Source organism: Pungitius pungitius, chromosome 1 (assembly GCF_949316345.1).
Source record: "Pungitius pungitius chromosome 1, fPunPun2.1, whole genome shotgun sequence".
NCBI lineage: Eukaryota > Metazoa > Chordata > Actinopteri > Perciformes > Gasterosteidae > Pungitius > Pungitius pungitius.
The window spans coordinates 32,193,454-32,208,996 of NC_084900.1; the positions used below are offsets into that span (position 1 = coordinate 32,193,454).

Sequence of the window (15,543 nt, forward strand, 5' to 3'; positions counted from 1 at the left end):
CACGTGTGTGCGTGTGTGTGTGTGTGTGTGTGTGTGTGTGTGCAGGCCCATTGTATGAACTTCATCCTCATCGTCGGATTACGGCTGTGTAACTGCTGCCATCCTCATGTGGCAGCATTTTCTATCGTATCATCCCCACATTAACAGATCTCCTCTGCCTCACGTCATCATGGATAGTCGGTTCATTATCGATTATAAATAATGTTTGTTCTCCTTACAGTCTCGAGCACACCGTAAGCAGCACAGCCCTTTAAACTGTAGTTTAGAGCAATTCTACATCACAATTCAACAGACTGCGCGCATCTCAACATTTATCAAACGTAGCGAACACCTCTTAAAGCGTTGTGTAGTGATGTATCTTTCTTTATTACAATCTCTGTTGTGGGGGTTGTTGTTTTTCCTTGGCCAGATTTTCTACAGTCGGTGTTAAAGCATGACATCATGCAAATGACAAATACTTTCCAATGAGATTAAACTGAAACAAATGATGTCATTTTATTGATTTCCATCCTGCTTTTGTTCCAGCTGGAAGGTCAATTGTTTGTTCATTTGTTGCTCTGCAGATGAAGGGGATCAGGGCGTGGGTGTAAAATAACAAACTCACAGTCTGCAGGGATTACAACGCGGCGTGTCCCACGGATTATATTTAGCAAGCTAACAATCATACTACACACTGGGGTCATCCTGCTGATCTGACCAGGTGCCACTCAGCCTCTGTGTTGGTGTGACTGCAGGGATCAGTATGGAGAAAATCCACTGAGGTTTCATAACAAACTACCAATCAAAGCTGCTGACAGGTGGCAGCTCGGCTTAATGCCTCAGCAGACCTGATATACTGCAGAGATGAACATGTCAGAGGAATGAGTTTCATCATTCACCATAGTTGCATAGCAATAGCGAAGGATTTGTTTTTTACTTACTATTGCGTTAATCAGATTGCTTATAAAACAGATACAGAAGCCATGACCTTATTTAGGAAGAGAGCCACAAATGTTAACCTAGTTAAAATCCACATTTCATCAGAATGAGATTTTACAAACAGTCAATATCAGGGCAAGTTCAATAGCAAACTGGATGAAGGACCATATAAGACATTACACTCTCTGATACTAAGTAGTAAAAAAATGATCTATATATAATATATAAATATTGTCTCATTTTAAAAAAAGTACTTCAAGAAGGAGAATCCATGTTTCACTATTTGTTTTTTTTACTGAACCCCCCCAATAATTGCTTAATGGGCATTCTTCACCCCCCCAGTGTTGGGTGTTTACACGTTTGAGCAGCACGAAGAGCTCGGCGCGTGGCGAGGCGTTCTTACGCGCGCGGGCCGGGCCAATGGGAGGGGAGGAGCGACGTGACAGCGGGTCTCCAGCCGAGCCACCAGCGCACTTCCTCAGCGGGACGGCGGCATGGCGGCGACGACCGCCGCCGTTGGCGGCAAGAAAACCCACGTTAACAGGGAACACGGCCGGAGGAACCGGGAGAACTCCCGCCGGAGACAAGCCGCTCTCTTATTTCTCAGCAACATCTCATTGGACGGACGGCCGGTGCGGAGTGATTCAACCGACCGCGTAGGAAGCCTCCAGCAGAGAGACACCGACCTGGAGGCAGCCGTCACCGGCTCTCAGGTGCTGGCCGAGCTGTGTCCGGAGCTCGTGGACGCCGGGAGCTACGGGCGGTTCTCCGGTTTGGCGGCGGCCGTAAGCTGCGGGGACGTGAGTCCGTCCCCGGCGCCGAGGACCGGTCTCCTCGGCATACCGCCTATCCTCGTCCTGCCGTCCGACGCGGGCTTCGGGGGCGCGGGCAGCGCGGAGGTCCTGCTGCGGTGCCGCCGGGACTCGCTCCCGTCGCCCGGGAACCTGAACCTGCTCTTGCCGTCCCCGTCTAGCGTCAGCATGCTGCCGTCGCCTCTGGGACCGCGGAAGTCCTCCACGCTGCTGTCGGTCCAGAGCTGTAACTCCGTGTCCTCGGAGCCGCGGCAAAGGTGAGCGCAGCTCCGTGCGAGTCGGTTCTCCTGCGCGTGCTCACCCGTTACCTGAAAGTTTCAGGTAGGGGGAGACGATGACGTCATTGGGGGGGGGGTCACCGTCATCTGGGGGGGGGTTCAAAGTTCGGTTGACACTTGTCTGAGGCTGTAAATCCACGGTGCCCTGTTGTGTGTGTGTGTGTGTGTGTGTGTGTGTGTGTGTGTGTGCGTGTGCGTGTGCGTGTCACTAGCAGTGATGCAACCTTTCTCTGGAAATCTGACTGTTGCCTACCTAGAGCAGCAAGAGGTCCTTCATGGCCGATGCATCTTGACTTAAGCAGGCAGCCTGGTGCTGGAGTGGATTGTTAAAGCTTCTGGTTTGCACCACATTCATAACTAGAGACTAGACCAGAGGCACTTGGGAACATAGGCATCGGCCATAGGCATTCATTTTTTAATTTTTTAAAAATTTCTACCAATTAATCACAAACACAAATGAACGCCGTTGTGTCTGCACTGTGTTCATTTTTCCGCCACCCAACTTTGGGTATTTCATATTCATAAACCAACAACATTGTATTCTTGTGGTGGGGCTGCACGGTGGTGTAGTGGTTAGCATTGCTGACTCGCAGTCCGGGGTCGATTCCCGGGCTGGACGGCCCTTCCCCTTCATGAGTACGTGTATTCTTCGTGTGGGCTCTGTCCCGGGTTCTCGGGCTTCCTCCCACAGTCCAAAGACATGCAGCCTAGGTTGATGTATCCATCAAGTTGCTCACATTCGTGAATGTGAGCGGGACTGGTTGACTGTCTCAACATGTCGGTCCTCCAACATGTCAGTCCGCCATACCTGTCCGAGGAGAGCTCTTTGTTCGCCCCGAGGCCAGCTGGGATTGTCTCCAGCTCCCCGCGACGTTCCAAGATGGTGGATGAAAGGCTCTTTGCTTTAATTATCGTTTTCTTGTGGCGCTCTGAATTTACGAGCATCTGGGAGTCTTTTTTTTTTTTCAGGAATTGCAGCTTATCTCATCTCACTATTAACGTTGGACTTTACAGCAGGCGGAGAGTTTGAAGAAGAAAAAAAATCCCACTTCCTCCTTTTGTACAACACCCACAAACTTGCCATTTTGATTTTGATATAGCAGATGCAATATAACGCAAGAATGTCGATGACGTTATTCTCCGCCTCAATGACTTTGAGCCTGGCTGTGCAGTCTGACAGGAGACGTCATTGAAGGGAGAATGTGGCTTTGCAGAGCGGAAGCGAACCTGGCGACGGTTAAGAACCACAAACAGTCAACGTGATGAAGCCAAAGCCTTTTCAGTGGCCCGGTAACCCAGAACCCTTTTCATCTGACTGTTTACTACAGTCATTCAGGATTAGTTTGGGTTTGATCTGCCGACGGGGGGGAAAAGATTCAGCTATAGGTCACAAAGATGAAGTGGAAAAAGCAGTGAGCGAAGAGAATGAATTCTTAGGGCTTGTGGTTTCTTGAGGATGTGGGGCACACGGTAGCCGAGGTAGAGACCTGCAGCGCTGGGGTGAGTGCTGATGGATGAGCTTTGTCACCGCGTTGGCAGCGTATCAAACCCTAAGAATCCGCCCCGCTGGGATAATGACAGCTTAACCTATTTACACCTTAACAACCGGCCCGGGAAATTAGCGACTGTTAACAGTCCATCAGGCCGCTGCACCGCCTCCAAAGAACGACCGATGTGTGCATTTCATTTTGTGCACCGGTGCATCAGACAGTGTTGCATTGAATTTCATGCCACGGTGGTTATTGCCAGTGTCACTAATGAGTGCAATTCACCCGCTAAGTATTGGTTTGGGACGAGGCCACTTTGCAATGGAAGAGCGTTGTTTTGCAAAAGGCATCATCCCCAAGATATTCGCGATATTCAATTTGCAATGAGAGACACACACTTCCTGGTGTGACGGCGTCAGATACGATCACGAGCCACGCTCTGTTGAGCCTCGCGGTCTGTAACGGACCTCAGCGTGCGAAGTCCTGCCAGCTGTCTACTGCTTCCTTAGACCGCACAGGAACACACACACACATGACCAGTTTAGCTGTTTAACCCCTGTGCTCTGTACAGAGCAAGTGAGGAGCACTCATCATTGTCGCATAGATGGAGCGGTAACTTTCACCCTGGGGAGGTCAAGTTCTCTCAGGATGACATCACGGATTCAGTGAGGAGTTTTTAGTCGAAGCCTCGACACTGATGAGGGTTGTGGTTTGAATCAGGTGGAATTAAGTAACTAATCCCCGTGTGTCGTCTTCTCCTTGTTTTAAATCCTCAATTACCTTACAGTAAAGTAGTGTAACAAACTATATGATACTATACAGAAATATAGTTAACTGCACTGTTATTTGCCATATATCAAAATTACTGATGAATACTTATCAACATTCTTATTGTGTATCTTGTAACGCACCAGTTCCAGTCATTCAATATCTATACCAAAGCTTTTTTCAAAAATGAGATTTCCTGCTGCTCTGTTCCCAAAACGTTGTACAGAACCTTGTAGCCATAAGCAAAAAAGTTATCAGGTTCGACAGATCCGACACACCCTCTGGACTAACAAACCCTAGAAGAGCTGGAATCTGACTGATATCATTGTGTGTGTGTGTGTGTGTGTGTGAGAACATGCTCTCTAGTAAAAAACAGAGCTGATCTTGATCATCAACTTTTCCTCGGGCCATGTGCTCATGAACGTGGATGATTAATAAGACCCTTCACCTTCAGAAGGGCTGCGATTGTATTCAATAATTATTACAAGTAAAGTTAGCGAAGCACCAACCTAGAGCCAACACAAGTCTGACCTCTGGGGTTTCCTTTTTTTTTATTGCAACCTGAAATTAAAGTGCATTTTTAATTTAGGTTTTTATTTAACAAATCACACAAAATATTCCATATTGCTTCAACTGCAATTTATATGTATATTCTTAATCCTGAAATTCCAAAACCTACATTATTTTCCACGTTATTCTATGAATTTAATATAAAACTTCTGCTGCTCCATCCCTCTAAAAGAAACATTATTTTATCATATTACAGTGAATTTTAATGGCCACCTGAATTTGTAAATCAAGTATTTAGTTGAAGTGTGATCAAACTTATATTTATAAACTCTAAAAAGCATGACCTTCTCTGTGAGATTTGCATGTTGTGGGTTAAGCGTGGAAGCCTTGAATGTCTCAGTCACACACACAACATGTCGTGTCTTACGTCAGCAAACAGTCTGCTAACAGCAGAGTGGAACATTTTTGGTGGGTTAATGTTTTGAATGTGAGCAGGTCCCAGTCTTCCTGTGACTGTGTGTCCGTACGTGTGTGTGTGTGTGTGTGTGTGGTTTGATTCTAGATCTTGATAGCTCCCTCACACACACACACACACACAGTCCTAACATCCGGTCTGCAATATTATCTTATCGGTGAACATTTGAATGTCTCCAAGATGCTGATGATGGGACACGTCTAAACTCCCTACTTTAAATGCATATCATTACTTCAAAACCACATCTCATCAATCCTGTCCGCCACATGCACGCAAACATCTTACGCAGGTTATGTCACATTTGGATTTTAGTGTGAGGAACACGTTCTAGTTGAGGCTCTGTCGGTAAGTTACGGAAGAGTAGATGCATTAACATTAGTTGCAACCCTATCGCCACTTTTGGTAGATGCCTTTAAACGCCTCTTTTTCTTTTTTTTTACTAAAAAAAGAGCGCCGGGTAGAGTTCAGTGAGACAATAATTGAATCTCAGTCGTCCCTACAGGACATCTGCAGTGAAGATGACAGAGATTTATTCATCATGTCTCACATCGGGGGATAATAACATATCAAGTGTGGAGTTAATCTGAAAATGCTCTGGTTCAAAATGAGACCACGCTTTTCTATGGAACCACGTTTATGGACCATGAAAAAACGTGGCGCGGCTCGTGGTTCAGCCGACCCAGATGCAGTGAGTGCCTTTCAGCACGGGAGTAAACATTGATCACCTGCGGCCCCCGACAGCCGGTTAAGAGCAGTGAGGAGTGAGCAGTCGGTGATGGTACTAAACGGTCAATAAAACGGGTTTCCTCCTCGTGAATGTATGAGCGCGCACACACACACACACACACACACACACAGTGCTGGACACATGATCTCCACACAGGCTTACCCCTGTGGAGATAATGATGTCTATTTCAGGTCAAGGACTGATAGCCATTCACTAGAAGTATGATGACATGCATACAACCATGAGTGCTATTCGTCTTATTGGACTGCAGCTCGGCCGTATGTGATGGAAAAATAAAAAGTTAAAAGAGATGTCTCATACAGCGGTTTTTTGTGGGGGAATCCCTTAATAATGGTAATAGTTCTTTAATAAACAATCTGCCTTTTTATTAATCTCATGTTTTCTCAAGCTGCACATTTTAATAAAGCTTTGTACAGCTTCACCTTGAAATGGTTCTGTTCACGCTGCACACATGAGCTGAGATTATAACCACTCTTTTGACACCAGGTGATATTAGCTGTGAAGCTGCTAAACTCCTAAAACTGCAACCTATGTGACAACATTTTGGCAAAATTGTGGAATGTTTGTTGGAGAAATAGGAATAATTCTGCACAAGTAAGTGACATTGAGGCTGTAACTTAGCAATACACTGTTACTCTAAGAATTCATGCACAAGCATCCTTTTTAGACCCTAAATGTTATGAACATTTCAAGGAACTGACCGAGGGTCAAACATGGAGGAGCAATGACACCGGAATCTGTGTTTTTTTTTTGTCATTCTGTTCGAAGTGGGTAAAACCACATTGAAGCGACGCATTCACTTCTGTAGACGGCCTTGAGAGTTCGAATGGATCGCCGTCCCTACAGATCAAAAAGAGCAAGACGTCTGCAGAGACAGATTAAGCCAGTGTGGGCGAGCGTGTGTGTCTGTGCGCGTGTGTGTGTGCGTGCAGAGCCTGTATTGAGCTTACCCACTGCCTCTGCTCAGCGGATGCTCTGTGGGAGATGGAAGGAACTGTCAGATCACTAATCAAGAGCAAATATAGTTTGATCCATCAGCGACGTACTCTGTTTAGCATTGAGTATGACACATTGTGTTTTTGCATGAAACTCCACCCCTTCTTAAAAACACCTGGTCAGATAGAATTGTATTTCAATGCCATCTTTAAAGGAGTATTGTGAAAGTCCATAATAAATTACATGTCATTTATAAATATGAATGTATTGCTGTTCAAAAGTGTGATGCCTAAAATAACCTTAATTTGAGGATGAAAGCAGATAATTTTAGAGCGACGGAAATGGGATAAAGAGAGAGATTATTCTAAGAGGAAACAACACTAGTGTTGTACATATGAGTTTAGAAATGAATAAAATTACTCATTAGCGAAAGAAAATCCATCCCAGTCTCTGATATTTGATTTAATGGAGCTCCTTCTGGTGTTTGAAGGGAACTTATTCACCTTGAATTTTTCTCAAAAACAATAGTTGGGGCGCTATAATATAATATAATATGATATATGCACATTTCAAAGTAGCATTTGGGATAATATTATTCCTAAAAACTACTGTGAAGGACATTATTAACCTCCAGATGTCTTGCAGCATAAAATTGACTTATTTCAGTAAAATGTTGCAGTACTGGTCCTTTAGTTAAGTTTAGTACTTCTGGGTATATCACTTGAATTTCATGTACGCTAACTTTGATAACCCTGCAGTGACCACCGAAGCGAAACAGGTTACATCGGTGACTTCCTGCCAGCTGCAGTGTGCGCGCACAGCAGGCAGCTGAGTCTCTCCCGCATGCATCGTCATGGACACATGCACCAATTTCCCAGTAAGTCTCCAGCGCATCAATTAGTTTAGCCCTCTGCCCGGCAGCCTCCGCCAGGGGTTCTGCCGCTGTGCTTAATGTCAGGCAGCGCCAGCGAGGGAGCGAGAGACGGAGAGGGAGAGGGAGAGCTGTGAACGTTGCATTGCCGTGTGGGTGTTGTTTTGCTTATCCCTTTTTTTTCTCACTTTTTCACTTTAAAAAAACAAACCTGAATTAGACTAATAAAGTAATTGTTTATAAGCGGTTAAAAGGTTGAGTATTAACGTCTATTGTTACTATATATAATATATAAGTTTCTGTTCTCCAAATGCCATCCGAGGAGAACTAAAGGAAATTGAGAGAAATGATTTAGTGGCCGGACGTCACTGTGACTTCACAATATGCGTAAATGGACAAAGGCAGAGAATTCAACAACAACTTCTAATCACGTCAAAGGATGAATCACGAATGTAAAGTGCAACACAACTTGTCCTCCTAGGTAATTAGATACGTGTTGTGATGGGAAAGGCACCATAGTTTATAACTGTGGACACAAAACAACCCCCACTATGCTAATGTTAAACTGATAATACGCAGATTCAGCCACCACAATTCTTTTTTTTATTTTAAGTTGTTTTTTAAGACTTGTTGTTTCCTTTCATATATCGTGTTTAATGTATCATTTCACAGAATCCTGCTCAAGCATCTAAGCTGTTCTTGAAGAACTGAATGGCAAAAACCACACTGATTTTGTTTTGGCTCGTTGATCTCCGCTTAATGGCTCATGGGAAAAATATTTTAAGAAAGTCTGTTTCTTAAAAACCAAAAATCTGTCTACCCACTGTCGTCATCATCATCATCATCATCATCATCATCCTCTGCAGCAAGGGAACTGCAGACTGAATCTTTCCATTCCCACAGAAGGGAAAACTTTCCATAACATCCCAGGGAGAAATAGCCGGCTGGTTTTCATGGAAATGGGCCACTGGTCTACAGATGCAAAGCTCAGATACTGGGACAGATTTAGAAAGACCGTGAGAGCAATGCTGACAGCTATCACACTCTAATCTGGAGACTGGGGGGGTGTTTATGATCACAGCGTTTTCCTTACGGAAGCCCCCAAGCTGAGAGAAATGATTTAATAACACATTTTTATTGTTTATTTATCTGCTACGAGGAGCCTTATTTTTAGTCTCTGTTTAAGAAATCCTCGTGATCCTAACAGTTTGTGCTTCATCCAAACTCGTTAACTTAAGTCCTGATGGTTATTTGTAGCAATAGATTGTGAGATGAGTAAGCGACAGGTAGCTAGTTACCAGTTGTAGGTTGCGTCGGTGCTCAAAGGTACTTCAGCAGAGGCGTTGACTGCAGAGAGGACCCAACCTGTAACCCCTGGCGTGGCCATGTTTTTCTTCATCACCATCGTCATCCAAGGGGTTTCAGGCTGTTGGGCATCTTTGCATTCCCACACAGTGAAAACATTCCAGAACTTCACGTAATGAATGACGGTTCCTCTGGAAGCAAACGCCGCGAAGATTCTGTCATGTGACCGTGGTTACAGTAGATTTAATAAAGGTACAATTCTTATCAATAGACCCATGGTTTAATAATACTGAAGAAGTGACGGCTCAGACTGTTCATACTTTTGATCTTTATTTTCATCTCGACAAGACAAAACAAACAAGGGGTTTGTTTTGGGGGAGAATATTTAAGGACCACGGAGTTACCCAGACGTCCCTGCTGTAATCTCACACACACACACACACACACACACGAATCTGGTGTGTGTGTGTTTAAACTCCATGTGGTATTGGACCAGGTCAGCCATCCAAAAACTGAAACAGATGCAGTCTCTCTCTCTCTCTGTCTTTTAAACATGCGCGAGCAGCATTGTGTTGAGTTGTGTAACAGCTCTCTTTTTGAGCCATGTGTGAAACCTTTATTTTTATCTTGTCATATTGTCCTTTAAACACAACAGTATAATATATTGAAGTATCAACAATTTGATATATTGAACTGAGTTCAAACTGCTCATAACCTTGTGTGTGTCCATGTCCGTGCTGCTGTCTTAATGTTACGTAACTGCTGTGATGTCAGAGAGCTGACCTCCTTGGCCTGCTTTCTCGTTGAGGTCCATGGTTTTAATCCACAAGGTCGACAGATTCACAATCCGTGGCTCATCCCCCGACCTTCAGCTGACACACACGTCATCACACTCATGGTGGTGACACAGCACGTTCTTAGTAGGTTAAGCCCGGAAACAACGGAAAATCACTAAAAATGACTTCCATGTGTGGCCAATTATTATTATTAATCCATCAGATGTGTCAACAGTCCTATTCCTAACGAAAGAGGTCTTCTGGTAGAGGAAGAAGGGCCGTGAGGTTTACAAGATACCGACACAGCCATCATTTGTTCTGGCATGTGCAGCAGAGTGTTGTGTTGTGCAGATTCCTAATGACGGTTCTGAAATAATAACGCTGAGGTTCGGTAGTCTGACCCAGCATGGCTTTATTACACCAACCGTGTCAACAATAACACATCTCTCTGCTTCCTGTGCCTTTCTCACAAGGCGAGGCAGCGCCGCCTCTGCCCCCTGAAACCCATTATTTACAAGAGTTTCCAAGGCGCCACATTAGAAAATGCGTCCTGCATGTGCGAGGCCGCCCCCCCCCCCCCCCCCCATTCACAATTAGCTGAGCTCGTGCGCTGCGCTTGTGTAAAACAGATGGATGAAAGATTAAACTATTGCTTGTCTACATGTCAACACATGTTGCTTGTCCAGGTCGGTAGAGATTTATCACCATTTACAGGCGAAAGAGGAATTCATCGCTTTAGTTCCTCCACTTAAGCCTCTGTGGTCTGTTGTGTTTTTAGGTTTTACATGTTTGTGAGGAAGCTCAGCCCCAGCCCACAGCAGGGGAGAGGCTTTAGTATGAAATGCTGCATATTCAGCCTCAGGGCCCGATTAACTCAGTCACCAACTCTACACTAAGCTCTTCATTCATCTCCGTTTTGTCTCTCCGTAGGACTCGTAACCTCTCTGGCGGCTCGCCAAGACCTCGACACGCCAAGAAGATCCACTTCATCAAAAACATGAAACAATACGACACAAGAGGCAGCAGGTAAGAAGGCCCCACTTTTCAGCTTCACGGGGTTAAATGACCCCGGGACCCGTCCGGTCAGTTAGAGGTGGGTTTTTAATCACTTTTCTGAAACTTTTAAACCATCACATTAACATTGTGCTGGTTTACACAGGCTCGAGCAGCATGTTGATCCCTGCTGTTCACGCCATGCACCGTTACAGAGCACAACAAGGTCATGCACGCAGGGGGTACGGGGTCTTGTAAACTGTTCAAAGGAAGGCACAGCTGTTTCTACAGCTATTTTCTATGCACTCAGTCGACCCTGTTGTCCAACTAAACTGCACTTCCTCTAAACCCCTGTGGAGTAAAACTGAGCGGAAGAACAAAAGAAATAAAATATCATCTCTTATATCTTCTACTGTATTTTAATGGCTTATTCTTGTTAACCTTGAACTTTTACCAACCAGGCGGCCATGCAGGAGTGTGCAGCCTTTCATCCACAAGTGGAGAAGAACGGAGCTGTAGCCTGGACAGTGTCTTTCCGTCCATTTTTTCCTCTATTCTATTCTTGTCCTTCCTTGCTGAGTGTATAAATCAGACCTCTGTGTCATCTGAACACAGACACACACACACACACACACACACATCAGATAATAATAGACTGAGGGCTGATTGTTTTAGAATAGATTCAGCTAAGAGATGTTGTTTGTGGTTCTGCCAAGTCTCCATGTAAGATCAGTTAGTTTACTCAGAAATACCAATAATTGTGGCAATGAGTGGCACTTTATATCTTCTGAGAAAGTTTAAAGTTGAGCACTAGTTGGTTTTTCAATAGAAAACATATATATATTTGAATTGAAACTTCATGGACCGATATTGTAAATTCGTAAGAATCAGTTTTTCTGTACATTTAAGTGCATCATGAAAGCTGTGATTATGGATGTATGGACAACAACCAACTAATATCACATTCAATGATAGTTCCGCTGTAGTACTTTGACTGTGACACTGTGACAAGAATTGTAGCCCACAAGGAGCAGCAAGCTCGTTCAGGTTCATACAAGCCCTGCACAACTAAAAGAAACAACTCCAAATATAGAAAGGTTGTGACTGTGACTCACAAAACTGTAAATAACGGGGGGGGGGGGGTTATTTGAATAAAAACAGCACACGGTAAAGAAAATACTGCTAGGGCACACATCCTGTGAGATAATGACCTCTACCCGGATAAATTAAAGTAAGAAAAGCGTTACACACTCATGAGGCACAGCTTAATTACCTCACCCTTGGGATTTTTCTGTATCAACATCAACTTTAATTCTGTTATGATGTTTATTTGATTTGTGTGCAGCTCACAAGTTATAAACCCCGGGCCAAGGGTCCTGTCCCCAGTGTGACTAATTCAGAGTTTTTGTGATCATGGAATAATGTGGCCCCGGTGTTATGAAGTGAAAAATGGATGTTTGGAGGGGACAGAATTCCCAGCACAGCCCCGTTTCCAGCAGCGCTGCTTTGATGCCTCTGCTGTTTCCACCGAGCTTCCCGGCTTCTTCCTGCTCTTCACTTTTCTCACGAGTCATAGGGAACAAGCTGTGTCTCAGTGGCCCACACAACCAACCCCAGCATTACACCAGGTTCCCAGGTTATAAAGTTAAATTAGGAGTAATTTATTAACGGAAAAAATCCAACATTGATCATTTTCCAGAAGCCCAATACATATTTAGCTCTTCTAAGTCAACTTTGACCTACTCTCGTTTGAATGGTGAAACAGCTGAACCTCCTCCTGGGATGATGAATTACAGGCACAACGTGATATTGCCTCTATTTATTCTAGAATTAAAGTATGCAGAATTCTCTTCTCAGCTGCATACCCGTTTTAAAATGCAAAGAATATCCACAGACAAATAACTTCTCAGTGTGACTATATGATCAAACTTCAATACAAAAAAGACTCCACTGCATAAAAGAGGTAGCTGCTTGTTTGAGTCTTTGATTTGATGTTGATGGTTACTGTGAACTAAGATCAAATCAGATCTCTTCACTTTGGAAATGAAGTAAATAAAACTGCTCATAACATAATTAAATGTGTTGGGGATTGACTATATTCAATGATGAGTACAAGCACATAGCAAACGCTTCTCATCTTTTATTCCTATTATAAAAAATATATTGAGTGTGCTTCCATCCAATGATATCATGACATCCATTCCTCATTCTGCAACTTTTCCGTGTTGCTCTGTCAGGCCACATTCTGAGCTCAGGCCATCGAATGTGAAGGATTTGATTCAAAACCCTCTTGTAACTCTCCTCCGCTCCGATTTCATCCCGATGGGGAATGGTTCACGGTACAGAAGCTAAAGACGCTGTCACAGGTACTGAGGTGCAAAGAGATGAAACCAGAGTTTTGTGAAGTCTATTAGTCACGCCCCCGGTGTGCTGTGCTCCTCAAGTTATAAGATTCGTATTTGCTTCGTGTATTTTATTGGCTCATATTGTTTAATCCCCGTTATGTAACTACTTTGGTCGATCAGCTGCTCTCTGCCAGGATTCTGCTTCACTGCAGAGCCGGTCGGTGTCTCAGTTTGATTTGGCTGTATTTGCCTCTGGAGCCGTTCCCTCTGACACTCAGGATTGACCTGATGTTATTTCTGTGGTCCGACCTCAGTTCTCTGTGGAGCTGCAGCTTAAACACTCTGCGGTCTGTTTGTAATGTTTAAGGCTGTCCGAAATAGTCAAGGTTAGTGGTTGGAGGTCTATTGTTGGCTGTGTGTGTGTGTGTGTGTATGAGAGTGTGTATAGTAGAGCAGATTATTCATCACAAGCTTCATACTCTCAAAGATGAGTGTGTTTATGTTTTCACACACTGTCAATCCTCTTCCAGTCTCTTTGGTGCCTGAGCCAAAGATAATGGCTCTAAACATTTTCCTCCGAGAGACAAACCAGGCGATGGGTGTGCAGTTTCTGCTCCACCGGGATGCACACTCCAGAGGATCTGCAATAAAATACACACACGCACACACACCCCATTTTAGAAGTTGTTAACGAGCTGTGGTAATGGGCAGGTGAAACCAGGTCGAATCAGTTTGGTCTTAGTTCTGAAATCCATTGTTCCACAACAGGAAGGTAAATAACATGGTGAACGCTATTCATGAAGTGCATGTACGTCCAAGTAGAACAAGCATAAGATAAATACCACGCTGTTTTGACAAGTAATCAATGTGGTGTGGTTGAGCAGAGTAATGTAGTAATTTCATGGAAGTGTAATATTGCAAATCTGTGCTTAACATGATCGTAAATCAATGATACATCAATGATACATCCCTAAATGCTAATGGTGCTAATGATAACAGTACTGAAGTACTGCTTACATCATCATTACTTTTGTCATATGTCAGTACTCTCTTTGAACAGAGGCCATAAAACCTAAAAAAATATAATTGTTGTCACATTCATTTCTGTAACAGTTCAACAGAGGTGCTCGTATTAACTATTTACAGTTAAAAGTAATTTAAATTTAATTTAATTTCGATGTTAGATCCAGGTTTTTGGTTTACTTAAAGCCGCCTGTTTGAAAACAAAAATTCATCAAACAAATCAAAATGACTAAAATGTGGGCCCTTTTTTTAGAGTCTTAACTCTCTTTTGAAAATGTGTGACGCAACGTTTGTTTTTGTTTTTTTTATTCCACAGGAAATGTCATAAGGGAAGCTGCTTTTCACCGAGGCGATGCTGGTTCCTTCTGTTTCCCTTATTTACAGACAACCGGACCTCCGCATAACGAATAATACCCGTTTGTTTGTCTTTTCAGGATTGTGCTGATCTGTGCGAAGAGGTCTCTGTGTGCGGCCTTCTCCATTCTGCCCTACGGAGAAAGCTTCTACCTCAGGTAACAAACACACCTGCACATGCGCAGTCCGCTGAACGAAAGAGTAAGCGGGCACCGTGGGAGAAGAGCGAGAGCTGGACACTGGAAAGAAGAGGGAGGAGGGGAAGGGATTTCCTCACTGAGAGACCAAGAGGGAAAACAAAAAAAGTTGCCTGGGGAAGACAACACATTTTCCCATGAGCCTCCTGACTTGAAAGGACGACTTTTTTTAAAATTTATTTATTTTTTTACACCAACTTTCCCATGGATAAACTCTTAAATCTTGAGACACTCTGACAAACATGGTGCACGTTTATCATGTTCCCCTATGCTCTCTGACTCCAACACATACACACTCAGATACTGTATAAACACAGCCGAAACGCAGATGTTATTGCAGTTATGTAAACTTCTAATCCCTTTCCCTCTATCACGCCGCGCACACAACCACACACACACACACACACGTCACACTCATGCACACTGGAGGAAGTATCAGTACACATGGAAATGACATCAGTTCTCTGGAGAGATGTGCGGAGCACTTATTGGTTACGGAAACGTGTCTCATGTTGTGAATCTTTCTCCTCTGAGCTGTCCTTAGTTTAAGTTCCAGATAGTAGACGAGCGTTCTCACGTCCCTCTTGACCGGCCCTGCCTCTGTCTCGCCAGTGACCCCACGTTAAACCACACCAGGAGGAGGCACTCGTCTGGTAACATCTCCACCACCCTGGAGATGCTCCCGGGCCTGGAGGGCTTTCAACTGGACACCTACGGCAGGGTAGATTAACACACATTCCCGCGCCC

At 44.1% G+C, this 15,543-nt stretch overlaps 1 protein-coding gene across 1 annotated transcript; it reads left to right on the forward strand.

The window, feature by feature from the left end:
* The first annotated feature begins 63 nt into the window (after positions 1 to 63).
* On the forward strand, positions 64 to 15,534 carry cables2b (Cdk5 and Abl enzyme substrate 2b). The gene is made up of 4 exons (XM_062565161.1): positions 64 to 1,987; positions 10,815 to 10,910; positions 14,680 to 14,757; positions 15,409 to 15,534. The coding sequence occupies exons 1-4, from the start codon at positions 1,413 to 1,415 to the stop codon at positions 15,524 to 15,526; spliced, it is 867 nt and encodes a 288-aa protein (XP_062421145.1). The 5' UTR covers positions 64 to 1,412; the 3' UTR covers positions 15,527 to 15,534.
* Positions 15,535 to 15,543: the final 9 nt, after the last annotated feature.

Excerpts from the sequence above, each read along its gene's own strand:
- cables2b (XM_062565161.1), top strand. The coding sequence starts at position 1,413 with ATGGCGGCGACGACCGCCGCCGTTGGCGGCAAGAAAACCCACGTTAAC. Across the intron at positions 10,911-14,679 it reads TACGACACAAGAGGCAGCAG|GATTGTGCTGATCTGTGCGA; the intron begins GTAAGAAGGCCC and ends TTGTCTTTTCAG. Across the intron at positions 14,758-15,408 it reads GGAGAAAGCTTCTACCTCAG|TGACCCCACGTTAAACCACA; the intron begins GTAACAAACACA and ends CTGTCTCGCCAG.